The 25,855-nt window shown below is 40.3% G+C and overlaps 3 protein-coding genes and 1 non-coding gene across 5 annotated transcripts; 3 read left to right on the top strand and 1 right to left on the bottom strand.

Annotated features, from left to right (window-relative positions):
* Positions 1–909: 909 nt before the first annotated feature.
* cdcp1b (CUB domain containing protein 1b) lies at positions 910–16,184 on the bottom strand. The gene is made up of 13 exons (XM_069692719.1): positions 16,081–16,184; positions 12,784–13,008; positions 11,621–11,962; positions 10,477–10,692; positions 9,457–9,807; positions 8,578–8,793; positions 8,101–8,457; positions 6,559–6,918; positions 5,103–5,300; positions 3,953–4,309; positions 2,950–3,306; positions 2,766–2,847; positions 910–1,498 (listed from the first exon to the last, which is right to left on the bottom strand). Exons 1-13 carry the CDS (start codon positions 16,142–16,144, stop codon positions 994–996), a joined length of 3,630 nt encoding a protein of 1,209 aa, XP_069548820.1. The 5' UTR covers positions 16,145–16,184; the 3' UTR covers positions 910–993.
* A 3,026-nt stretch (positions 16,185–19,210) lies between these two features.
* limd1b (LIM domains containing 1b) lies at positions 19,211–20,796 on the top strand. Of its 2 annotated transcripts, none has more exons than XM_069699952.1 (7): positions 19,211–19,285; positions 19,418–19,519; positions 19,806–19,840; positions 19,975–20,037; positions 20,122–20,252; positions 20,441–20,492; positions 20,606–20,796. In XM_069699952.1, exons 1-7 carry the CDS (start codon positions 19,255–19,257, stop codon positions 20,687–20,689), a joined length of 498 nt encoding a protein of 165 aa, XP_069556053.1. In that variant the 5' UTR covers positions 19,211–19,254; the 3' UTR covers positions 20,690–20,796. The 2 variants fall into 2 exon arrangements, with proteins under 2 accessions (XP_069556053.1, XP_069556046.1); XM_069699945.1 differs by having other exon boundaries at positions 19,773–19,840.
* Positions 20,797–21,309: 513 nt separating this feature from the next.
* nrm (nurim) lies at positions 21,310–25,211 on the top strand. Its single transcript, XM_069699934.1, has 4 exons — positions 21,310–21,460; positions 23,089–23,282; positions 23,399–23,575; positions 23,797–25,211. Exons 1-4 carry the CDS (start codon positions 21,310–21,312, stop codon positions 24,118–24,120), a joined length of 846 nt encoding a protein of 281 aa, XP_069556035.1. The 3' UTR covers positions 24,121–25,211.
* trnak-cuu (transfer RNA lysine (anticodon CUU)) lies at positions 21,714–21,786 on the top strand. The gene has a single exon. It is a non-coding gene; the product is annotated as a tRNA-Lys (tRNA).
* Positions 25,212–25,855: the final 644 nt, after the last annotated feature.

Here is a 25,855-nt window from a genome sequence, read left to right as displayed (position 1 = left end):
CTAAGCTCAGCTACTCAGCTGCAGTTTCATATTTACCACACAGATGTCAGAATGGTTTCAATCTCGTCATCCAACTCTCAACAGACTGAAATCAAATGCAGACTTGATTGAAAAATGCGCTGCCTGCAGTTTCAGAAATGTGCTGCAATTATGTAAACCTGGCCTCTGCATTTGTTGTTTCCAGTACAACACTCTTCTCCATGGTAAACATTGGTCCACACCCTTCTTCACACCATTTTTCATGGCTGGAGTTCCTGTGGCTCAAATTGTTTTCACCGTTTAGTACGCATAAGGTCCGTGTTTAAGCGTGAGAGGGAAAACTAAATGTCACTGCTGTGCTGTGTGAAGGCAATCATTACCTCAATGAGCATGCTGTTTTCCCACCAAACCATTTCCTTGAATTTATTGCAAAAAAACAAAAAAAAAAACTCAATTGTATTTACAGGTAAAAACAAAAAGAAAAAAAATTCATTAAAAAAAAACAAAAAGACTAGGAAACATTATAAAAACACTTTCAAAATAAGGACCAGAGGTACATTTTCTGCTCCTGAACTCTAACTTGTCCCGCCTGCGTGTTTTTGTTGCTTTCTTGCTGGAAGTCAGATGAGAAAATTGATACCACAACAGTCTTCTCTCATCTAACTCTCCGCAAGATCATTTTCCAAAAACTACTCCTTTAAGGACGAGGCTGACTGCTTCTGCTATTGAAGCTCTAGAAATGACTGAGTTCTGTCAGAGAGGACAAACACACCACATTAAAAGTAATCGAACTCAAGACTCCCTGAGTGTGGTCGAGGCGTCGACAGATGTTCACATCAGCGCCGTCGACAGATGTTCACATCAGCGCCGTCGACAGATGTTCACATCAGCGCCGTCGACAGATGTTCACATCAGCGCCGTCGACAGATGTTCACATCAGCGCCGTCGGCAGATTGCTCGGTGCCGTCGCGAAGATTCAGCAACAGCAGTGCATCAGAAACGGTCCTGGACGCACTACGAGGACTCCTTCGTTATCGGCGGCTGTGGCTCCAAATCAGCAGCAGAGAGTCGGATTGTGTTCATGTCCCCTGTGCTCTTGAACGTGTACAGTTCATTGTCGACCATCCTGCGGTCGTGGAAGCTGAGGCTGTCCTGACGGTCGATGGGAGTGCGCGGGCGGGACGGGATGAAAGTCTCTGAGGGGTCCAGGAATGTCTTGTACTGATCCATCTCGAGCTCCGAATCTGGCTCTTTGATTACAGGCATAGCTCTGTCAGTGGGGCCCATAAACGTGTGATAGGAGTCCACCGGATTCCCTTTATACTGATCGTTCACACTGTCGGTGAAGCTGGAGTCACCCAGCAGGTGGCCGTACACCATCGTTTCGTCTATGGAGTCGTAGACGTGGGATTCGTTGTTAGATCGAGTTTTGGTGAAGTGCCTGTCACCCGGGCGAAAGATACTCCCTCTGCCCATGTAGATGGAAGACTCATTGGTCATCTTTTGTTTTTTCTTTTTCCTGTTTGAAAACATAAAGGCAGATCACAAACAATAAGAAAGAGTCCACAAAGGCAGTTATAGCCATCTTAAAGAACATTAATAAACAAATATCACTAAACCAGCTGTTGTTAGTATGTTATAATTATAGCATAAAATATCCAACCTGAACATAAACAAGGACCCATATTAATCAAACTTCAAGAATTAAAGTTTCTGAGAAACATGTTCTAAAATATTATAATCAGAGCCCCAAAAATTTAACTGAACACATCAAAAGGCATTATTGTTAGTTAGATTATTGTTAGATTATAAAAATAAAAAAATGTAAAAACAAATATGAAGGTTTACACTTTTTTTTCAATCTCCAATCACCTGGTAAAAAAAAAAAAAAAAAAAAAAAAAAGCTTAAAATTAAAACCAAATTTTTACTGCTAATGTTTTTGTTCATCAGATATTTTTCAGCCCTTTATTTTCCTTATTAGCACAATTTTATTCATTATTTAGTCAACAATATATTTCATTTGTGAATATTTTTTTAATATTGTTTGACTGGTCTGATGAACTACATTTTGTTACTTTTGGAGCTCCATACTAAAGGCCAATTTAAGACTAAAAAAAGTTATTCACTTAAGTACTTCAGAACCAATCATGTTTTGTACAACCACTAGTTTCTGTTCTGCAGTTGTCGATGAGATAAGAGAGAAAAACCAACAAAGACACTTTTATCTAACCTTTAAAGTGAAAAATTGCATGTTTAACTGTTTGATAAAATGTTCAGATGTTAACCCCTTAAACTCCATTATTTCTTCTTCTTTTTTTTTCTGCATGAAAAAATACCCAAATTCAATCAGTAACAGCTCCACTACTGTAAGATCAAATTTAACAACTTTGGGATATGGACAGGAGACACTTGTGAGACTTTTGAACTACAATAAGTCTCCTTGTCCCGTTCACTAAGCTCCAGCAAAAACTGAAATTGTCACATCCACGTAATCAAAATTGTAGATTTTGAGAGTGAAAAACAGCCTTAAAACAATGAGTCAGTAAACACTTATGCTAGTGAAGGTGTTCTAAAAATTCTCAACAGCTACTCTACCAGCTTTGATGGAGCAGAAATGAAGCACAACAGTTTTAATTGCAGCAGTACTAGGCGGCTTCTCCACTGAGTGTGCCAACCTTTGCAACCCTCTTAAAGTGGTGGCGGGTTACGTTTCAATGGCCGGTACATCCTGATCCCTGTGCAGGAAACTCCAGGGTGGGACAGTTTTTTCTACATTTGTACTCACTGTGTGACAACACAAACAACGACCAGCACTATGACCAAAAGCAAAAGAGCTCCTGCAATACCGAGGGCCGTGGCCAAGAGTGCTGTGGAGAAAAAAAAAACAAAAAACAGTGGATTTAACTCTTGGTTTTTTAAAGTTAAGGATGTTTTGTGTACATGAATGGCCCACAGTGAAGGTTGCTTACTGCTGTTCTTCTGCAGAACGATTTTGGCCACTGCACCAAAGTAGCCCTCCTCTGGGATACAGTTGGACATGTTGAGATAAAAACTCTGCGGCACCAGTAGCTTGTCCTCGGCCTCCTCGTCCTCCCTGCGGCTCATGATCTCCTCCTCGTACCCCAGCATCTTCACGTTCATGGCAGTGTGTCTGTCTTTGCATTTGGGCTGGCTGATGTTGACAAAGTGGAGAAGTGCTTTGTACTGGCTCGGCAGATTGACGATCCAGGATATGGTGGAGGAAGGCTTCATGCCCCGAGGCCAGCTGGGGGTGGCCAGCAGGGTCGGGGAGCCGATCTTGGGGCTGACTCTGTAAACAATGGTCTCTAAAAAGGGGACAGAAATAATGCCAAGTCTCAGAACTGACTCCTGTGTGTAAGTGTCTCTGCTGGTGCTTAAATTAAAGAGCATCTGTGGTGCAACAGTGCCCCCGTGTGGAATTTAACAGTAAATTGACAGCATATTGCAGCATGACAGTTTTATCCTCATCTATGATTAATCTGCTGATAATTTCCTAGGTGAACTAATTAATCTTTTTATATCATTACATCTTCCAAAGGTGCCGAAGGTAATTCTTCATAAGGCTGGTTTGTTCTGACCAAACCAACATGTACTGACTTTACCGTCATAGAAAACGAGCAAATATTTTAATTTCAGATGCCAAAACCACAGATTTTTTTTTTACATATTAGCTTTAACCTTTAACACTAAGTTGGAAACCTTCATATTTTATCAAACTTAAAACAAAGACCTGAACGATAACCTCGCTACGCTCTGGACACTAGTCCACGTTTTAAAATTGTATTTAATATTGACATTTTACTATAGCAAAGGGACTAGGGTTGGCTTTCTTTTTGTTCTGACATTGATATTTTAATGATAATGATACTATTCGCCCTGTTCTACACAGGAATAGTTAAAGCAGCTGTTCACAAACTTAACAGGCATGACAATACATATTCATGGTTTTACCCAAGATCTCCTCACTGACGCTGACATTGAGGAAAGGCCCCCTGGTCTTTCTGAAATCCTTCACCATAGCTGTGACGGAGACGTTGGCGTGCACCTGAACCTTCCGGATTGTGCCGTTGTAGCAGAAATCTCCGACAGAAAACCCATCGCTCTCCGCCACATGCAACGAGACGGGCTGATTACACTCCTGGCCCGGCAGGGACTGTTGCAGACTCCCTGTGGGCGACACCAGGTCCACTGTGCCGCTCTGAGGGATGTTGACGTGCCAGGTGAAGCTGTGGAGGGGCATCGGCAGGCAGGAGTCCAGTTTGGGCACAGTGAGTAAGGTCGCGGGGCACGACGCCACATTTTGACACCCTGTTATTAAAACACACAAAATGAGATGGAGAGTGATTAAGATATACTTTTTAAGACGTGCTTATTCTCATACTTGCTGCACCTTACAGTTGATGAGAAGATTGACATATCTGTATGGTAATACAGGAAGTAGCTTCGGCCTGCAGCTTGTTAGCTTATCACAAAGAATAGAAAAGGAGGGAAACAGGCAGCTAGATTCTGTCCAAAGGTAACAACATCCACCTACTAAAACCACTAAATAGGATGGTACACCTTTTTTTTTTTTTTTTTTTTTTTTATCTGTACGGAAACTATGGAAATGATCAAATTAGTTTTAAGAGTACTGGACTATTTCTTGGTTGAGTGTGGTTACTTCGCGCAGTCTATAGTGTTGTTCAGGCAACCTTACAATGACAATCAGACTCCTGGAAGTTAGTGCCTCTGGCCAACAAATGTTCATAGATATAACTTGTCAATTGCCAAACTTCAGAGGCCCCCGGTGGGAGAACACTGTTAGCTTTGCACAAACCCAAGATAGGCTTTTCTACTGTTTCTAGTCTTTATGCTAAGTTAAAGTCGCTCTAGTAGCTGCAGCCTCATCTTTACTGTACAGAGTGGTATCAGTCATTTCACCTAACTCTCTGCAAGAAAACTAATAAACCATTCCTCAAAATATCAAACTTTAACAGCTTAAAACAGACTTCTTTTTGTTTAACCGAGGAGAGTGTGATACATAGTGATCTCTTTTCAAAAACACAAAAGCTACGGAGATTTTAGCTGCGCACAAACATGCAAACTGAAATAAACATCTTACCAATCACTTTGCTGGCAGTCAGGCGTACATCTTCAGTTGGACAGTCGAGGAAGGAGAGTCCGGCCGTGGTGCCTGCAGCCACGGTTATCTTCTCTTTAACCTCGGAGTTAATGCTCATCTCGCAGTTGGGGTCAGAGCCCACCTTCTCCATCTGCAGGGACACTCCTCCGTGTTTGGTTAGATCCACCGCACACAGAACTAATTCAGAAAAACCACATGGACACAATATTTTTGTCAACAAAGGGAAGTCTTTAGCTTTCACTGTCAATTAAAAACTGTAAAATCTCTTTTTGTCAACTTTGTCAGATTTTCGCATGAAATACAGTGTTACGCAATTACGATTTTGCACCCAGACATCACAAGGTGTAAAAAAAAAACTCTGATCTGAGATAGATTTGGATAAAAGTGTAAAAAAAAAAAAAACATAATTCTTTATAAGCAGATTTATACCCCAAATTGGACTCCTATAGCTGCAGTTTGTGCTCCTTGTGGCTTAAACATCAAGTCATGGAATCAAAACCTTTTTCAAATCCTCCAAAACTTTTCTAACCACTTATATGAAAAAAAATATTCTTCCTGCTGCACAGAAAAAGAGATTAAACCCGTTTCTCATTCTGACTGTATTTTCCAGTGAAAGTCACTAGAAAATGAAAATGTTCTTGTTCTTTTTTTTTTTTTTTGGTGTAAAATGCAATCAAATACCAACACGTTATTTTGTACTGAAAGATAATATGTTAAAAAGTAGCATCAATAAACAGAAATATAACTGATAATTACGCTCAAACTGTGCAGGACATATTTCATTTCCAGTCAATATCTTTGGACACAGAGGCCAATGTTGTGAATGGGTTCAAAATATTTGTTGTTGTGCAAGAGAGAATATTTTTTCATTCAGATAGTTAGAGGAGGATTCTGAGGCTTCACATCTGCAGTAAGTTTGGTGAAATCACCTGCATGTTTCAAAGATCATTGGCTACTTTAGAAAATAATTTTCTCAGTTCTGTGATGATAATATAATGTGAGACACACCAATTTGGGGAAAGGACACACACAAATCATACATGTTTCAAAGTTTTTTTCTTAAAAGCTTTGAATTGCGTAGTTATATGCGTCAGTAAAAAAACTAAATTTGTCTGTTTGGATCGGTTCAGAAAAACAAGGCTGTGTGATCACAGAAAAGTGACCTTCAGTGTGTTTACATGTGCTCAAGTACCAGTAAGCTTCGTGAACTACCATCTAAACAGAGAAAACTGGTTTCTGTAATTTGGCAAGGGGATAATAAACCTCATTTCTCTTTTTTTTTTTCAACTCCACTCTGTCCGTCTCCTTATTTGGTGGACTGTTGTTTCAAATAAAATTACCCAATCAGATTACCTGGTTTATCCGAGTAGCCTGGTTAGTTAAATTCATGTAAACACACTGCATTATTCCCAATGTTCCTGTTTTAATACTATACCCGGATGACCGCTCCTCATCACAGAGACTCTGTAGTTCAGGGTGAGGCCCTGCAGCGTCCTGTTGGTTTCACAGTTCTTCAGCACCATGTTGAAGTTGCCCTGTTGATGCTGCGGCTGAGCGTCCGTCAGAGTCAGTTTGGTCGCCTTCTTGTCCTCTTTCTGATACTCCACCACCACTTCGTTGTTGAGGCATTCTGGGGCGCTGTGATCACGAAAGTGCACGCTGTAGTTGTGCATGCCGGGCACCGTGAAGTCCCACTGCATCTCCTGGAGATCAGGGAAATCTCTGGGGTAGTTGGCAGTGATGAAGTCTGTGTCTGACGCACCTCGTGATAGGTTGACTTTCACTATGGCCAACACTGGGGAGAAATAAACAGAAAATACAGGGGTTAGGAACATGAAAAAGGGAGTTATCTACATGTCTAAGTAAGCTTTTAAATGCATTAAGAGGTACTTAACTGATATTGTATGAGGATGATTGAAAATGTATCTAGAACGTTTTGGTGAGGTATTTTTTTAGGGATTACACGATTAGTGCTTGTTTACTGTGTTTGTTGAGAGAAAGAATGGAGGTCAACGGACATGTGGACTAAACCAGAACTATGTATACAGAAGGGAAAAGTATTTAAGTGGCTCAGACAATTTGTGTTGAATTGTGTTTATCTAAAAGGCAATGTGCTCAGTTCAGATCTGATGTGTTACCACTGAAGTTGTAACTGGATTTTTATTTTTTTTTTTTTTTAGCCTGTAGAAAGAGAAGCAGATTTGTTCAGTGTTGTTGTTGTTGTTTTTTATTATTGTTTTCGGTTGTCTCTTACTTTGTTAGATAAAAGTAAGACAAAAAATTATTGTCAAAGAGAAACTGTTTGCTAACAGCATGGCTCAATGGGTGGCAATGGTGTGTCCATGACTCTGGTTCAGACCGAAATATGATAAATCAACTAGATGGACCGCACTTATCTATAGCACTTTTCACAGAAATGTCTCAAAGACTATAATATGTTTTGTGATTGCCTTTTGCACAGATATTTATGGTCCCCAGAGGATGAACCCTCATAATATCCCCTGAACTACAGCACCACCATTAGGGTTCACAGGACTGTTGGTGATCTTCTGACATATATATATATATATATATATATTGATATTGCCATTAGTCTCAGCTGTACTCTCTAGTTTAGGGTAGTCAGTGAATGTTAGCTCATTAACATCCGAATCCAAGATGTTGAACATGGCAAATGTAATGTACCTGCTAAACAGCAACGTCAGCATTTTAATCGTGACTTTAATAAGCATGCAAACGTTAGCAATTAGCTCAAAGTGCCACCGTTTCCAAGTCCAGCACAAACACCGAGTTCGCTATTCACATACGCAACCTTTAAGTTGGGGTCTAAAAACTCATGTTCACCCTTCGTGTACATGTTACTCGAAGATGTTTTGTTACACAGCATCTATGCTATTTGAAATATTGATTTATCTTCAAGTCCGATATGGGACGGACCAAATGTTTGGTCTGACATGGAAATAAAATACCGACTTACTCTTCGTCTCGGGCCCGACTTTGAGTTTGAAGTCAACAGGGTCCAGCTGTCTCTCCCTAGGCACCTTCAGGGACACACGGCCCTTGTAGCGAGCCAGGATTGTGGTCACGGTTCCTCCTTTGCAAAAGGTTCCAACAGTTGCCGGTCCAGTGCGCAAATAGATAAGAAGAGAGTACGTGTGTTCATCCGGACAGGTCTCCTCATTGGGAATCTGTCGCATTCCCGGTTCTGGAAAGTCCAGCTGAAAAGCCCGAGTGGCGACGACTTTCAGGTCCCAGGTGAAGGTCCGGTTAAAGTCTGGGAATAGCGAGGACTCGGTCTGAACAATGTCGCCAGAGCAGGAGGTCTCCGTGCAGTCTGGAAGTAGAGGGACATACAAAAGATGGTGATTTAGTTTCGTGTTGTCAGGTCCGATAACTACATCCGATTTGGACGAATTTATCTGCACGCTATTATCAGGACAAAGGTGACTCGTACCAATTTCTCTGTTGATCTCCACGATGAAGACATCCTGGGGTCGAGGACATGTGAACTCCACCGAGGTGTTGCGAGGATCAGTCAGTTTCAGAGATCGCGGGTTGCATTTCTGGTTGGGCCCTTGGTCCACACACGCATCGCAGTCTGGTTCTTCGGTCACCCTTGTGATCTTAATGATGGTGTTGGGGTCAGGGGTCACGGACATCATTCTGCCACCTACAGAGTAAAAAATGTTTAAGATGGTGAGATACTTTAAAACAATGTCAAATTAAAAAGTCAAAACATGGCCTATTCTTGTTATGGAACACAACTCCAGTAAGGAAGTGTCGTGTGGCCAAAACTATGATGCTTTTTAGCCAAATTAGCGGAAAAAAAATTAATTGTTTATAATCACAGACTATACGAGTAAAATTAAAGACATTTCCATCAGCCTGAGTAGCACTTTAACATATATTAGTATGCAAACATTTGAACCTACATATACAATCTATATTATAAATTTCATAACATGTATCATTTTATTCTGTTTAAAGTGGCTTCTTAACACTTAGCCAAGAATAATTGGGCAGTTAGCTTTTATGCTAACTCTAGCTAATTTAAGGTATTTTTTTTTTTCCTGTTAATTAACGAGCCGGTCAAATAAAACTAAAAGTCTGAACTAGGCAATTAATTAAATTGAACTTTTAGTAATGTACCTATATTCATAAGAAGCGCTTGTCAATTTATGCAACATCAATTTTCCGGGTTGTGTTTTTATTGTAAAAGAAGTGCTTGCTTGATAAATGTTTGGTTTTTTTTTTCTCCTGTAAATAGCGACATGTCTTTCTCTTTTTTTTTTTCTCTCTATAGTTTGAAGAAAGTGTTAAAACAGGTGCTGGCCTCTTGGTGCTGCTTTGACGTTGAATGCCGTCTCGTTCAGTTCTCTTCCTTTGGGCACTTCAGTGGTCACAGTCGTCGCTCTGAGCAGATCCAGGTGAGACACCGGCCCTCCTTTGCAGTAGCCGTTACTTTTGATCTTTCCGTCACTTTTAATCGTCGTCACCGAGTACTCGTCGCCACCTTGGCAATTTTCTGCTGCAGAAATGTCCTTTAGTCCATCCCCAGGAAAGTCCAAACTTAATACAGTCCTCTCTGGGACACTAATGTCCCATGTTAGGGACCTTTTGAAGTCCTCGAATAGGTTGGGATCAACTTCTGCTGCAGCAGGTGTGCAGGAGCTGGCGGTGCATTCTGAATGAAGAAAGTAAAAGTGTGAATTTTACACAGTTGGCACCAGATAGTACGAAAGAGAAAAGAGCCTGGACCTCCTGCATCGCAGCTGTGGAGGATCAGAAATAACATATTCATCAAAAAGAGATGCAAAAATTGATCTGGGAAGTTATGCTAATTAATGATGAAATATTATTAATAAATCTTTATTTAACAAATAAAGATAATACAAATAAATACTTAAATATATATAAAAGTAAATCAATAAATATACGACAACAGATATAAATATTGATCATTAACTGGAAATAAACAAATCTACAAATTGCCTTTTCATTTCTATATTTTAACATTTACACTTATTTATTTCTGTATAGCTGGCAATTCATAATTAACTGTATAAATCTAGAAATACATTTATAATCTTTTTTTATGAGTATTCACTCATTAATTTGATTATATATTTACATTTTTATTTACACATTACAATTTATGTTAAAACATTTTTTTTTATTGAAATATTTTTTTGTAAATTTTTGTATCAATCTATTCACAATTTACTGATGAATAACTACTTTTTTTTTGTCTTCAATACATGAACATTTAATGTGCTGTTAATCCAAAAATAACCACTCCCCGATTCTTCTAGTAACTAGATAGCATTTTCTCACAAGCTTCTGCGGGGCTCACCTATTTTCCTCTTTATCTTCACACTGAAGATGTCCTCCGGTTTTGGGCAGCTGAACTCCACCGAGAGGTTTTCAGTGTTGGTCAGTGTCTTTTCTTTTGAGCTGCAGGCGGGAGTGGAGCCATCAGCGGTGCATATTTCACACTCTGGTTCCTCCAGGTCCCGGCTGAGGACCAGTGTCGCGCTGGAATCGAGGCTTACGACCACCGTCCGGCCCTCTGAACATGGTCAAATACAGAATGAGAGAGCGTTGGTTTGCATCACCGAGTTTGTGTGTAGAGTCCTTCCTAAGGTCTTAGTTACTAAGTTGAACCACCAAAAGAAATATGTTACATTACAGAAATGATCAATTTTCTTGCACTGGATGAAAAGATTAAAATCACTATAGTGTCTATTCTCTATAAATGTTTGACGCAACCGCCAGCTCGTACACTTAGCTTAGCATAAACAGGTGGCAACTCCTAGTTAAGTTCTGTCCTAAATGCACCTCCCAGCTCAGAAACAAGCTCATTAATTAATGCAGTATACATCTCATATCGCCAACCCTTTAAATAGTATATCACAGGGTATATTTGTTCCTTTAATTTGTACAAATTGAGCCTCCCTCTTGCCAATTTCTTGGCCAACAGTATTTAGCATAAAGATCATTTTTCTCATCTAACTCTTGTTTGGAAAGCAACCAAAATGTCAAACTTTTCCTTCAGCTGGTAAAGACATCATGTAAAGTATGATTTAAAAGCTAAGAAACACTGTATAGTTCATATACGTTACACTAAACAGTCATCAAGAGCATTATACGTTATATCCAACATCAATCATTTGTAAACATCTGCATCTATCTTACATTTGTCATTTCTTAACATCGATATCATACAGCATTTCAGTCAAGTATAACGTCTTGTACTTGTCAAAACATGCAATCGGCTACACTAGCAAGCTAGTTTGTTCCTTCAGTCGTAACGGTTACGCTTGGCAAACAAAATTATTAACTAATCTCTAATTAAGTGTGTTGCGCAACCTGTTTTGATTTAGAGATAAACATTGGATTAGTGGTTTATAATGAGGTCGTTTGGTGCAGCTCCAGCTAAAATCAACATTGTTATTGGACTTTCTTGAAAAGAAGAGTGCCGAGTGAGATGTTCTTACTCGGCGGTCCAGCGGAGGCTTGAAACCGCAGAGATTCCACCTTGGCCTTTGGTTTCACTACCAGGGACACAGCGGCTGGATTGGGCAGGTCTAAACGGGTCACAGAACCACCTTGACAATACTGAGTCGGGCCCTCGCTGTTGGTTTTGGATGCGGCCACCGAAAACTGAAACCCATTAGTGCACGGTTCTGACGTCTCCATCAGTCCCTCCGAGAGGACGTCCAGACTCACAACCGTCTTCTCGGGTGCCTTCAGCTCCCAGATGAAGGTCCGGGTGAACTCAGTCAGGAGGGACGGCTGAGCTTCTACCAGTGTGGGGCTGCAGACATCCTTAGTGCATTCTGGAATGTAATTCAAGACAAGATAAGATGCACAGATTGGTTTAAAAATAACTTTTTGATAATTTTTTTTTTTTTTTTTTTAAAAGGTGGCTTTGAATTATGAATTAAACATACTTGACTTCACAGTCATTAGTAATTTAATGTATTTTATCACAACATCTTCTGCTTTATCTAAGTGGATTGTAATTATTGGCTTTGAGGGGTTTTTATTCTCAAAATAGCTACCCAGAAGTTTTACACCTTTAAAAGTTAAATTATCACATCTACTGAACATGTGCATTGTAAAAACGCTTTATTTTTGAAAACATTTTAAATGAACCATGCAGAAATAAGTGATTTTGATGAAATATCACTTCTTTTTTTTTTTTTACTTAGATTTGGTTATTTTTCCTGAAAGGAGCGTTCAGTGCACACGATTAGTTCAAGGACTATCAATATTTATAGTTTCTAGCAATGATAAAAAGTGTGATTTTGGCAATGTTTTACAGAAACCATGCCTTTCAAACCCACCAGCCGGCTGCAGGGTTCAGAGGGTTAACTGATCTCCAATTTCAGAATCGGCCAAAATCAGAATAATATTCAAATTGCTTGGGCACAAAATGGGTTTTGCATTATACAGGAGCTTAACGTGAAAAATCTATCCTTTTTTTTTTTTCCAGGCATTTATACTTCATCTTTACTGGTTCCCAAAACAAAACAGTTTGCAGGTCAGGACCACGGTTCCCACAAAGTGAAGCATTGTGAAGACCATTTTAAAAATGCAAATGATGAGACCTGTAAAGTGTTTCCTGTATGCGTCATCAGAGCCTCTCTAAACTCACCAATGGAACGAGTAATTGTCACAGTGTAAGACTGTTCAATGGGCTCGGAGCAGTTGAACAGCAGCTTGACCTCTTTTTCAGGTGCCAGAGAGAGAGAGGAGTGGCAGGAAGTCTCTGTATCGTTCACCCCGCTGATCGTACACACAGCACACTGAGCAAAGGGCAGCTCGGTGGACACCGTCACCGTCGAGTCTTTATCCGGTCGCACCGCCGTCTGCAGGCACTCTGAGGAAACGGATCAAACAGTCCAAATATGTTGGTCAACTCATCTCAGCAGGACTTTTAATTTGGTTCAGGAGGAAATCAACAAATGCTGGATGAATGACCTTGAAATTTTGTACACATTCATGTTCACCATAATTCATTTGCTTTAACTGAAACTTAAAACAGATTGCTGTTGAGCAAACACAGCGTTTACAGGCACCCCCCCAGGTCCCGCAGAGGCAGACAAAAAGCCAGTTAATTACATTTATATGATTGTGAGTCATCAAAGTGAACCAATTTTTAAAAAGCATGAGTAGCTGCTGTTTCTGTGATTTCTGACTCTCCTGAGGTCACTGCAACTTCCCCTGTGGAGAAACTTTTGTCCTTTTACAACCCCAGAAGAGATATCACTGCTTCCTCTGTAATTTTACACACCTGCAGCTGTAAGGCTACACAGCAGCTTTGATTTCACATTTGTTCCCGGTTTTGGTCACGGGTGTGGTTCCAGTACAGCGTTTTCCGTATGAATACTTCCTAAGTTTCATGACATTTCTAGTATTATGGCCAAAAAACTTTTTCAGAAGTGTGATATTAAACCTACTGTAAACTATATACGCTTATTGGGCACTTTATTAGGAACACCAAACTAACACTGGGTCAGGCCTTTCTTTGCCCATCTAACCAGCCTCAGTTCTCGGTGTCACAGATTCCACCAGATGTTGAAAATTGAGGTTAGCTCCAAAAAGTCTCTGGCTCCATTGACTCCCATTCAACTTTTCTCATGAAATCGAAATCAATACATTATTTCCACGAGTTATTTCGGTTTTGCTAGCTAAAGTCGCTCCTTCTTATGAGTTCATGGCTCGAAAAGGCTCAATGGGTGATGCCACTGTTGAAAGTGCACTGTCATTTTGATCATTGTCATTGATTTGAGACAACTCTCCCTTAACAACTAGTGAATTGTCATGCTGAAAGTAGCCAAGGTAAATGAAGGGATGCACATGGTCAGAAACAGTACTCAGACAGGCTCTGATATTCAAATGATGATTGAAGGGGCCCAAAGTTTACCAAGAAAACTTTCCCCACACCATTACACCAATAGCAGCAGCAACAGCAGCAGTCTGTACTGTTGACACACAGAAGGATGGGTTGAAGGATGCATGTTGTTGACAAATTCTGAGGCTACAACCTGCAGCCTCATCAGGAATGGAGATTCATGAGATCAGGTGAAATTCTTCTGGTCTTCCAGAAACAAAAGCTGTCAGGTTTTGATGAACCTGTGGCCACTGCAGCCTCTAATTTCCATTTCCAGGAGTGGAACCTGATGAGGTCTTTGCCTTTTTTCGTGCGTTCCAAGAAGCTTTCCTGCTCACCACAGTTATAAAAAGTGGCCATCGGAGTTTCGTCAGCTCAAACCTGTCTGCACATTCTGCTCTGATCTCTCTCAATATTGTTTCTGTCCGCAGAACTGCTGCTCATTGGATGATTTTTTTTTTTTCCCACCATTCTGACTAAACTCAAGAGATGTGAAAATCCCAGGAGATCATCAGTTTCAGAAGTACACAAACCATTGTGCCTATCTGGCACCAATAAAGTCCCATTTTCTTCACCATTGTAATGTTTGACGTAACATTAGCAAGAAGCTCCTGATCTGCATTGCACTGCAGCCTCGTGATTATTTGCATTATTTACATAAGCTGGTGTTCCCAATAAATTGCTCAGCGAGTGTTTATTTTCTAAAACAAGTCAATTCTAGGGAAAAAGCAATATGAGACAAGATATAGCTACATCCCTGCACAACTGTGCATTATATACACACACATTTATACATACAAACATACACAAAAGGTACCTATGTACTTCCATTGACAAATACTTATTGCTGTGCTTCCCACTTTTTCCCATCTTCAAATATAATGTACTTCTTATCTTCAGGCTCACTCCCTTTTTAAAAAAAAAAAAAAAAAAATTGCTTTCAGTATGATCTATAAAAAAAAGTACTTGTCTTATTTACTGTAGTAAAAATAATAATAATAATAATAATAATAATTTAAAACATCAATTCAAATGATGTACAAACTTCCAAAAACCTCCCTTTATATTCACATAGCTGGCTCTTCACAAACTAAACTAAGAAACACAATTTAAGATTTAAATCAAAGGCAAAAACATAAAATTAAACTTTTGTCCTGTTTGTGTGAACTAAAAGTCACTTAGAAAGCAATAATCATAATGTCTGCTGTCAGTTTTCTTGCAGTCTTGAATGAAAACATTCACTAAAATGATGTTGAATCTTTTGTGTCGGAAGCATTCAGATATAAAAAAAAAACAAATTCACAACCTGAATTTGCAAGAACTTGATAACAACACACAGCAATATCTATAGGACAGTAAACAATGGGTGTGTGGAGGATGACGCAGGGTTCAAAGAGTTATTTAGAGGCTAAATAAACTGTCAGCTGTTAATTTCCACTAAGACTAGAAACAGCAGTTAAAAAGTTCCAGCCTGCTGCACGTGATTTCTCTCCAGAAAGTTCAAATGAAATAAAGTAAACGGGGAATAAAGCACAGCGTTTAAAATCCAAGCGTAAAATATGATGAAACACCCACCAGATAGATTCATAGTTCAGCAGCAGATTGCTGGTCAATCATTAATGGCGTCGTGATGAATTCATGCCTCCAGGAAGCTAATGCCTCATAAACCTTTTGAAAATGGAGGTCTGCAAATCAGAGCAGTGAGTAATTCCAGTTTGACTGAAAATGCGATTCAGCCTTTATCGGTCAAGATGATCACTGTTGGCTTCCACTGTCCTCCATTAACTACGGAGCTTTGAACACGGCTCGTTTTACAGGAATCTTTGCACAGCTTGCATGCACTTACCTCAGTGGTATACGTTTGACCCAATTATCATAAAACGTGAAACGAATCCGCATTTTTTTTTTTTTTTAATACGTCACCGTTTCGTGATGTTTTGCAGCCGATGGAAAACAATACGCACTACGAGGCAAAACATGGAAAACGCAGCTTCCACAAACGACACACGAGCATATGTTTTGTTTTGTGTTTTTTTTTAGGACGGATGGACGTCTCACCTGATGAGTCCAAGACTGTCAACAGCAGAAGTCCCAGGAGCGCGCAGGTGGTGGAGAGCCTCATGTTCACAAAAGAAGATTTTACTGTTTAAAAAAAAAAAAAAAAAAAAAAAAAAAATTCGTAAAAAGTTTGAAGAGGCTCGTTTCTCCGTCAAATAACACACAGCCGCATTTTCGCTCACGTTTACAACAACAGCAGCAACGGCGCTGACAGCCACTTCCTGCTCCGAGGTACCTGTGCTCACCGGCGCGGCAGAGGGCGTGGACCGCAGGCACACCTGTCCGAACTTGACGGGAGCAGGATCAGGGCCCGCCCTTGTACCCGAAACGCTGCACAGCTACAGACATATACAGAATGCACTTTTGATAAGACGAGAGTCCTTATGTGACTCCCAATTGCTGCGTGGCACAATGGGTGCCCTATTTATAAGCGGCCAAACATGCCAAAGATTGTTGGCAACGCGCTTGTGTATCCCCAAAATGAAGCAGAGGAAGGGTGTGGAAACAGAGCTCAGTGCGGAGATTTCATTTTAACTCGGTGTAGCAATAAAAAAATAAAAACCCCGCCAATACATAGTAGAAGTTGTCTTTGAATATAAGGACAAAGGAGGCTCCCTCCTGCCTCCACATGCTTCATGACGCGAACATTCCTGCACTGAAACATACCTGAGGGCTCGCCTACTCACTAATACACGGGTGTAATTTTTTTTTTTTAATGTTTTAGTTGTTTAACCCTTAACCTATTAGCTCTTATTTAAATCCTAAATGTTTCAAATGAACCATCAACCAAAGACCAAAGTCTTGTTTTAAACCCTATACTACTCTAAACCCCAGCTTAAATAGCAATACTAATCAGTAGCCTCAATATGCAGGAATAAAAGGGGGCGAAAAGCTCTCCCTTGTCCTAGTTTTTTCTTTATGCAAGGACATCTTAGTCCCCAAAGCACCAGCACACACACACACACACACACACACACAAACTGTACAGACAAACATACAAGCATACACTGAAGTTTGTATGTTGAACCAGTCTGACAACATGCAAAGTGGGCGGTGTGGTTAAATTACACAGTCAGTTTCAGTTTGCCTTAACAAGGGATCTCAGTGAAGAATCAGCAGCTGTCACCATGCCCCCCCCCTCTCCCTCCCACACACACACACACACACACACCCTGTTTAACTGGTGTAACTGTAGATCCACCATAGCCCAACATGTGCTGCAGGGAGGATCATGGCTGAAGGTTCTTCTTCTGAATCATCTGTAGACGAGTTGATTGAGACAGATAAGCAACTTCAACTCACTCACATTATAGGCGCGGTAATGTCCCTGTGATGAAATAATGTGTCCCATTCAATTGGAAAGTTCAAAAATTAGGAAATGCTTGATCAGGCGATGAAAGTATACAAGTAAATCCTTCTTATCTCTCATCATTGTTTTCTCCTTTTTCTTTCTTTTCTTGTTTTTAATAGCAACTGTGGCGTTAAAAACAATGAGATTTAAATTGAAGTAGGACCAGTGAAAAGAGGAGGAACGACAAAACATGAAGGCCAAATGCATTTATAGTGGGGTTAAGTAATATACAGAGGGCCTTTTAAATAAAACACACAACGGTTTGGTTACAGCTGGTCCGGTTGACCAGTTTATATTTCTGACTGTTGTTTGGTTGGGTCTGATTTTAGTGAATGACTTGAGACGAAGGACCTGAAAAGTCCACATGGGGGCACTCACACGAGACAGATGAACACAGGAAACGTTTTCGAGCTCATGTTCAGTGTTTTGTACACACACTCTGTGGATTACAGCTGAGCACCACTCATTGATTCAACCTTGTTTTTTATTTCTTTAAATCCACTGAAAGTTAGATTGATCTGAAGTTTTTTCTGAAAGCAGATATCATGCTTTTTTTTTTTTTCCTCTAAATGTAGATTCTCAAGTACAAAAATTTAAAGTACTTTAGTAAATGTCTACTAAGGTTTCGTTCACATTATTTCTTACAACTCTTTTGGGGGTCAACGGTCAAAGGTCAGGGCTTTCCTCTTCTTGTCTGCGGAATATCTCAAGAACATCTTGAGGCAGTTTTTGACAAATTCGGCACAAACATTCACTTTGACTCAAGGAAGAACTGATTAGAATTAGTTGGTCAAAGGTCAAAGGTCACCGTAACCTCACATAATTCAAGAATTTGACAATACTTGACAAAATATATCATAGGACAATTGATGAAGTGATGACAATCTAGATCCTAAAGGTTAAAGGTCAACTCTACAGTGTGAGGGGAGACTGTGACTGTATTTAACATTTAAGTTGGATATTGAATTGGTGACACTAATCGTGGGTGTCCATCTTGAAACTGTGGTGTTTGTGCAGATCTTCTGTGCGTGAAGCATCCACACTTCAGAATTAGTATCTTCTTTGCAGCAACATCCATATTTGAAGAATGGTCTGCTGTCATTCGGTGTGAATACATAGATTCAAAGTCTTCACTATATTATGAGTCTGAGCAGACATGAATGTAAACAGGAACTTTACTGGTTTGTTTTACTGCAGTGACACATTAGCTCTCTTACTCCACCTGGAAATACATTATATGCCTCATAAACACTTTTAGTTTTGTTGCTTTATCTACATTTCAAAACTTTTACTGAATCAACATTTTGAAGGCAGGACTTTTTCTTGTCATGGAGTAAATTTAGACTAAACACTCACATATACATACAAGCAAAATAGGACTGAAAACTGTTAAAACTACAACCGACCAGGGCGGTGTTCAACAGGTTAGAGTGTATTATTGATCTGGTCAAAGAGCTGATCACAGAGAGAATAAAAGACTTGTTGTAGTTGGTTTTTTTCTGGGCCATCAGGACTCTGCAGCATCAACCCGATGGTTGTAAAATGTATCATTTTAAAGCAGATTCAGTACCAACAATAACTAAACACCGCCCTCATGCTGTTGCACCAGCTGGCCTCATCTCTTGCCACCCACTCAGCTGCCCCCTCAGAGGAGTCAGAGGGTCTGAAGAATTGCTGCCCTCTGAGAGACCAAAAGCGTTGAATGCAACACCCATAAAACCCAGAGAGCAGCTCTTCTTACAGCTGTCTGCAGGGCACGTAAAATTAGACCCCCAGACAGTCGTACAGTGGGATCCAGACAACTGAGGCGAATATTGTAGGAGATGGATCCAACTAGTGCCAGTCTGTACTTTGGTAAGGATGGAAAACATTGAATATGTACCGAATAGACCAAAGATAGATCATGATTGAGCCTATGTAAGTGTTGGCACCGGGTTTCACAGTTCCTTGCGTTTCTTCTTTTGGTGGTGTGATGTGTGTATTCAGGAAGTTGTACGAGATGCAGCAAAGCGGTGTACGGTGCAGGAAGAGCCTGTCGGGCGATGGGACATTTATTCCACAACAAATGCTTCACCTGCAGCGTCTGCAGTGAGTCGTCTTAATGTGAATATGGACGGACGTTTGTGCAGAATATCTCTTTGTTTTTCTCTTTTTTTATGATTTTTTTTTTTTTATACATTTACGAGGTACTTTTATAAGATACTTTTTTAAGGTGGTCCAGTTTGATTAATAATAATCTAAACACTCAAAGTGCTTAAAGCTCTGCTAAACTCTGAAAAGCAACCTTTGCTGCATATTCACCTTCATTTCCGTGCATGTGTACCATTTGTTTTGATGTCAGGTAAAAAGCTCAATGGAAAGCCATTTTATTCAGTTTCAGGATTGATCTACTGTGAGGAGGATTTTATGGTGAGTCTTTCAGTGAGTTATAATATACATGACAGAAACATATAATTTTTTAAAATATTTTTCCATGTAAAATGAAGGTATTTTAATTTGTCACAAACCCTACAGTGTGCTTTGGATTGTTTTGTGTATTGCAGTTCTCTGGAGTTCATCCATCTCCAGAGGTGTGTAACAGCTGTGGGAATTTAATCACAGACTTGGTGGGTGCTTGGCTCATTTACATAAGTGCATTTGTAGTGCGTGATGTCACGTCGTGTGAAAGAAAGTTCACTTCGTGTCATCAGGTTCTGCAGGCTCGTGGGAAATCTTACCACCCGTCATGCTTCCGCTGTGTCGTCTGCAGTCAGCGTCTGGAGGGTCAGCCCTTCTCTGTGGGCTCAGACTGCAGGGTTTACTGTGTCAGCGACTACCACAGGTGAGCGTCTCGCGCAGGGCCTGTGAAATTACAACAACAATGGGAAACACCCTTCAGCTTACACTCAGGAGAAAAGGGGGGAAACCCTGCCCAGACAGGCTGCACGAGATATAGTGTAAGTCACACCGACGGTGACTCCCGTGTTTCAGTTTCGGTGACCTTTCAGTGAGACTTCTTTGTGGTTTCAGGGTCCAGGCTCCCCGCTGTGCCGCCTGCAGGATGCCGATACTGCCAACTGAGGCGAGCTTCATTTAGATTTAACCGCATGAATTAAATGCACGTCAAATTATCACATAAAATAGCTCTTTGAGAAATGTTTGTAACAATTTCCCTTCATTTGTTGGTTGTTTCAGGGGTCTACGGAGACTATTCGAGTGGCATCATTTAACGGAAATTACCACGTAGAGTGCTACAGTGGTGAGGTTGACCTCATTTAAGCACGGCTGGTTATATTTATCACCTTATAACATTTTGCACAATTTTCAGTCTTAATAAAATCACTGCAAACAGTCCTATATTGTGCTCTCTATTCTTAGTGTCATGTCCTGTCTGAAATAATAAAATATGTATATACATGTTAGTAGGTTGATGGTGTCATTTAATGGGTTTCAAACTAATGACCACTTTCCACTTCATTCTAATCTACGTGTTTTAGTGTTTAAAGGCCTCTTTTTTTTTTATATTGTTTCCTATGTGTTAGGTTTCATCTGTGGATCTTAATTCAGCATTTAACTTAATGAAAACAGAAATCCTCTTACAAGGGCTCATTGTTCTTGGTGAGACCATATTTCTCTGTTTGACAACAAAGTTGAACACGTTTTATTATTCTGCACGGAAACAGCAACTTCAGCCCGATTGATAAGGTCACTCTTGCCGTTACCTGCGTCTTGCACAAATGGCCTTGCAGCACAGAAACCTGCTGACCTCTTCCTGCTGTTTTTTGTTGTTGTTTTTTTTTTACCGAATAGCAGCGCCTTCGTGTGTCACAATTTGGAAATACACCATACTCTCCTCCCGGAAATGTGGAAGTCAAATGAAGATAAAAAAGCTGATTGAAATGGCGTCCGTCACGGCACGTAGCTGGGCTCTCTGCACCGCGACTCTGCTAAACTTTGCGTTTGTTTTCATATCCGGTGCAGACTTCATTCGGTTTGTGTCGTTTCGGGCCATTTACCACAACATCACCGGAGAGACGACGCTCTGTCAGGGTAAGCCGTGTATCTGGTGCTGGCACTCGGCCAGGAGAGGTTAGCTGACTTTGGTGGAGAAGCGGAGGAAACCGATAAATATTTATTATAAACTTTTAATATCAACAAACAGGTCATAGTAAGCAAAAAAAAAAAAAATAGTTACTATAAGGTGTGTTAATATACTCTTACTTAGCCCATGGATGTACGTTCAAGGTGTGACGTGGGATTCGGATCTTGTTGATATTGTGTCATCACGTGTTAGACCTTTATCGCCCGGCTAGCTCAGTCGGTAGAGCATGAGACTCTTAATCTCAGGGTCGTGGGTTCGAGCCCCACGTTGGGCGTCCAACTTTTTCGTAGTTTCCTCTTAAATTATTTCTCAGATTTTAAATACAAAATGAATAATATTCAAACATAACCAAATATGGTATAGTATGCGAAAGATAGTGACATAAATCACAATTCTTTAGTAAAGAAACAGAAAAGGAAACGCAAGAAATTAATAAAATCAATAAAACAAAATTATGTACGTATTACCTAAACTTAAGGATTTGTGCAGTATTTTACTGTATCAAGGTACGATTTTAAGTTGGAAAGGAAGTCATATCATTTTTGTTTCAGATTAAGTTTGCTTGCATGTGGATATTATAAAAATAAAGAAATAAGATTAATATACTATTTCTTGACAGGCATTTCATGAATCAACTTATTTAAAAAAAATCTATTTTAGATTTAAGTTGATATTCAAATTTTCTGATGCAGTCCCAAAAAGACAAATGATATTTTGCCCGTAGTGGCAGTATGTGGACAATAATGTTTTTCTGATTCTGAGATGGTTTAAGCGTTTTAGCAGTTCACTGATCAAAGCCTTTGAATGCAAAATGTGACTTCTTCTCTGACACGTAGCCACATGAACACATGAAATTTGATTTTGGTTACGCAAGAGCAGCACCCTTTTCATTTGTGGTTTCGAGCCACAGAGACACTTACAACTTCAAGATGAATCACAGCATTTGTACATTTTCTCTTTTCATTCATTTTTCTGTAAAGTCAGCACATTGAAGAATAAAGCTGCAACAATTCATCGATGAGTTAAAACAAGTTTGATGATCGATCAATTGCTCTCATTCATTGATTTAATGTAAAAAGGTTCAAATTCCCTGAATCCAACTTCTAAAATGTGAATATTTTCAGTTTCTTTTAGTTGTACATGGGAAAAAAAATGGAATATCTTTTGGTTGTGGACTGTTGATCCTGCAAAACAAGACATTTTAGGCTTTCACCATTTTCTGACATTTTAAAGACCAGACAGCTTATCGACAGAGAAAATATTCAACGGATTAATCAGGCCTCTAAGGGATGGTCCCTGAGGACTGTGCGTATTATCTTTGTCAATGGATCATGCTTGAGTGCATGTGAACAGGACTTGTGTGTTCTCAGTGGCTCCGTTGGCAGCCCTACTATTATCTGCATGCCAGTTCGTTTTCACCGTTTATATAATATATTGATACTTCATACCCATCTGTAAGATGTAACGTGCACCGTGTGAATATATGTATCTATAACTTTGATTTATTGTCCGAACTTTGCACAATGTTTATTAGTCGTGTAATTTTTGTTTTTATTTCATTTTTAAACCACCCAAGACTCGGTACCGTGGTCGGTGGCCCTGCGGGACCGCTCCGTCCTCGGGGCTCTCGTTGTGGATGTGGGGCTGCTGGCTCTGTTCATCACGCAGCACAGTCTGCTCGCCTGGTCGCCCGTCAAACGGGCCCTCCAGTCGGTGCTGGGGGCCCTGAACAGGACGGCATACTGCTTCACTACAGCGCTGGCCCTCCAGGTGCAGCAGCACACACGCTCACAGTATCTAAGACGTATTGTTGTTAGTTCCAATTCTGATATTACATGTCTCCCTGAAGCAGCACGTACGTTTCATGCCGCATCCTCCTGTGTTAGATCCTGATGCGTTACTGGCAGCCCGTGACCGGCGCCCCCTGTCTGTGGTCCGTCCGACATGCACCCTGGAGCGTCTGGTTCCCTCTGCTCTGCTTCACGCTGCACTTCCTGTGCTGGGCCATCATCTGCAGCATCCTCATGGTCTTCGACTACCCAGAGCTGCTGGGCATCGAGCAGGTAGGAAGCACGCGAACGGCGGTTTCAGAGGAGGTCGAGTCTGAGGTTCCCGAAACACAAACGCTTATCTACCCGTACGCTGCGTGTAGGAGTGGACGTAGCTTCCGAGTTTCGCAGTTCCTTGTGTTTGAGAACGAGGAAGCGACAGGTTATGACGACCTCTGAAATAATTTCCCTAACTCGTCTCTCTGGCCCCTCCCTCTCACCGTCACCTCTCCCAGGTGTATTACGAGTGCCTGGGTTTAGGGGACCCCCTCTGTCACAAGTCACCCCGCGCCCAGCGCCTCCTCTCTCACCTGCGCCACCCGGTGTGCCTGGAGCTGGCCGTCGTCCTCTGGCTCCTGCCGGCCCTATCCCTGGACAGGCTCCTGCTGGCGGGGACTCTGTCGGCCTACCTGGCCCTGGCACACTCTCTGGACAAACAGGATTTATCCTACCTCTGTGCGAAGCTTAACGGCAAGATGCAGCGCTCGGACGGGCCACACCGGGGCAGCGCCGACGCTGCCGCGGCCGTGCGGGATGACGGCAACCACAAGAAGAGGTGAAGTCAAGGTCCTCCCCCTGCTGTGATCTGAATCTGTCTCGGACAGAAAATGCGTTACGAGACGGACTTCTAGAGAGTCTCTGTGATCCTCTGTGAGACTCACATCTGCTGTTTCCGTCATGTCGAATGTAGTTTTAGAAAGGGAGAGTTTCATTACAGTTTTTTTTTTTTACCATTTGGAGACACAGACACCTCCTCTACTAATAGACGGGTATCAGGAGGCTCTTATTCAAATAAATTCTTGACATTGTCTGAACTGTTTAAAAGTCTGATTAACGTAGGAAGGAAGCTTTGTTCAAAATAGATTTCATGGAGAAGATTTTTCCAGAAAACCCTCTAAATAGTCCTTATTTTATTACACTGAATTTTTTTTTTCTTTATATATTTATAGGCCGTTATATTCCACCTGCCAACAACATTTATAGTACACTGTATTTCTCTGTATACTAATTTCAAACGTGATTGTTCACAAAGACTGAGATTTCACACAGGCACACTTTGTGTTGCTCTGCGTCGTGAAAAAATAAAACGTCGCATTTCTGAGAATATGAATGTATTTCCTCAACTGCTTTTTCTCATTTGTGATATGAGCACATTAACTGCATGTCAGACCAATTGAGTGTCACTTGGAAAAACATTAGATTGGCAACAACCAGTATTTTCCTAAATATGTAGTCAATTTTAAAATGAAAAGTTCTGTAATGTTTGATTTAATATGTATTGTACACTCATATGAATTTTTGTCTGCATTGTGGCCTCGGTGTATTTACATCAAAAACTTTTGTATTTTCCAAGACCGTGTTAAATAAATGTTACAAGTTGAAATTTGGATTTCTTCTTGTTGCTCTGTTGTTTATGTGTAGTCACAGCAGTTTGGATGATCATGGCTTTTTTTTTTTTATTTTAATCTTTGACATGAACTTTTTTGTTTTGCTTTGTTTTTAATGTTAGTTGCCACGGCAACAAAGAGTCATTCGCTTTCTAGCAGATGCCAAGTTGATCCATAATCTAAAATAACAGCTGAAATGTTAAAGGAAAACACCGAAAACATATATTAAACTAATATTGAATTGATTAATTAAATATAAGAAACACATTCAGTTGCCAGTTTATTAGATGCACCTCGCAAGAACTACTGCAGCTCTTGTGCAACTGCAGCATGATGGGGTTTTTTCAATATTAGACAACTCTTGTGAAATAAGATGAAATACTTTGTAAAAAGAAACAACAAAAAACCCAGAAGTCTGATTAAGCGTGCAGCACGAATCAGGAAGAGACTCACTTATTATGTTAAGATGATCACAAAGAATCTTTTTTGACCACCATTCAGAGGGAAAATGTGTTGTGCCTCTCACTACCTCCAATCATCTGACAAGCTGAAGTGTTCTTTTTACTATAATCTGACATTTAAAGAAAAAAAAAAACATTGACCAGTTACAAAAAAATCCAATTCATCGTTACAAGAATAACTGGCCACAATATGTGGGGAAAATCAGGTAGAAATTGCAACATAAAGACTTGCAACAACATTAAAATTGGTTGATACATCTGTACTAATCATTTAATAATACAATGTTTAGTAATATAACACAGCCATGAGCCACTCTGCTGTATTTTGCTGCAAATACGTCTCTACTTAAAGGTGGGGTTTTTTTTGTCACTTGTAATGTAGTATTGTTACAGTAATTCTAGGCTACTTTCTACTTTCAGTAATGGACCTGAAACACTTCCTCCAC

This window comes from Brachyistius frenatus, unplaced genomic scaffold (assembly GCF_029030835.1).
Source record: "Brachyistius frenatus isolate BFR_SWC_R1_liver_20210118 unplaced genomic scaffold, ASM2903083v1 Contig_2, whole genome shotgun sequence".
NCBI lineage: Eukaryota > Metazoa > Chordata > Actinopteri > Embiotocidae > Brachyistius > Brachyistius frenatus.
The sequence above is the reverse complement of the archived record's forward strand: the minus strand, read 5'-3'. Positions and strand labels throughout refer to the sequence as shown.

Excerpts from the sequence above, each read along its gene's own strand:
- cdcp1b (XM_069692719.1), bottom strand. The coding sequence starts at position 16,144 with ATGAGGCTCTCCACCACCTGCGCGCTCCTGGGACTTCTGCTGTTGACA. Across the intron at positions 13,009-16,080 it reads GACAGTCTTGGACTCATCAG|AGTGCCTGCAGACGGCGGTG; the intron begins GTGAGACGTCCA and ends CCGTTTCCTCAG. Across the intron at positions 3,307-3,952 it reads CGTCAGTGAGGAGATCTTGG|AGACCATTGTTTACAGAGTC; the intron begins GTAAAACCATGA and ends TCCCCTTTTTAG.
- limd1b (XM_069699945.1), top strand. The coding sequence starts at position 19,255 with ATGGATCCAACTAGTGCCAGTCTGTACTTTG. Across the intron at positions 19,286-19,417 it reads TAGTGCCAGTCTGTACTTTG|GAAGTTGTACGAGATGCAGC; the intron begins GTAAGGATGGAA and ends GTGTGTATTCAG. Across the intron at positions 19,520-19,772 it reads CTTCACCTGCAGCGTCTGCA|GTAAAAAGCTCAATGGAAAG; the intron begins GTGAGTCGTCTT and ends TTTTGATGTCAG.
- nrm (XM_069699934.1), top strand. The coding sequence starts at position 21,310 with ATGGCGTCCGTCACGGCACGTAGCTGGGCTCTCTGCACCGCGACTCTG. Across the intron at positions 21,461-23,088 it reads AGAGACGACGCTCTGTCAGG|ACTCGGTACCGTGGTCGGTG; the intron begins GTAAGCCGTGTA and ends AAACCACCCAAG. Across the intron at positions 23,576-23,796 it reads AGCTGCTGGGCATCGAGCAG|GTGTATTACGAGTGCCTGGG; the intron begins GTAGGAAGCACG and ends CACCTCTCCCAG.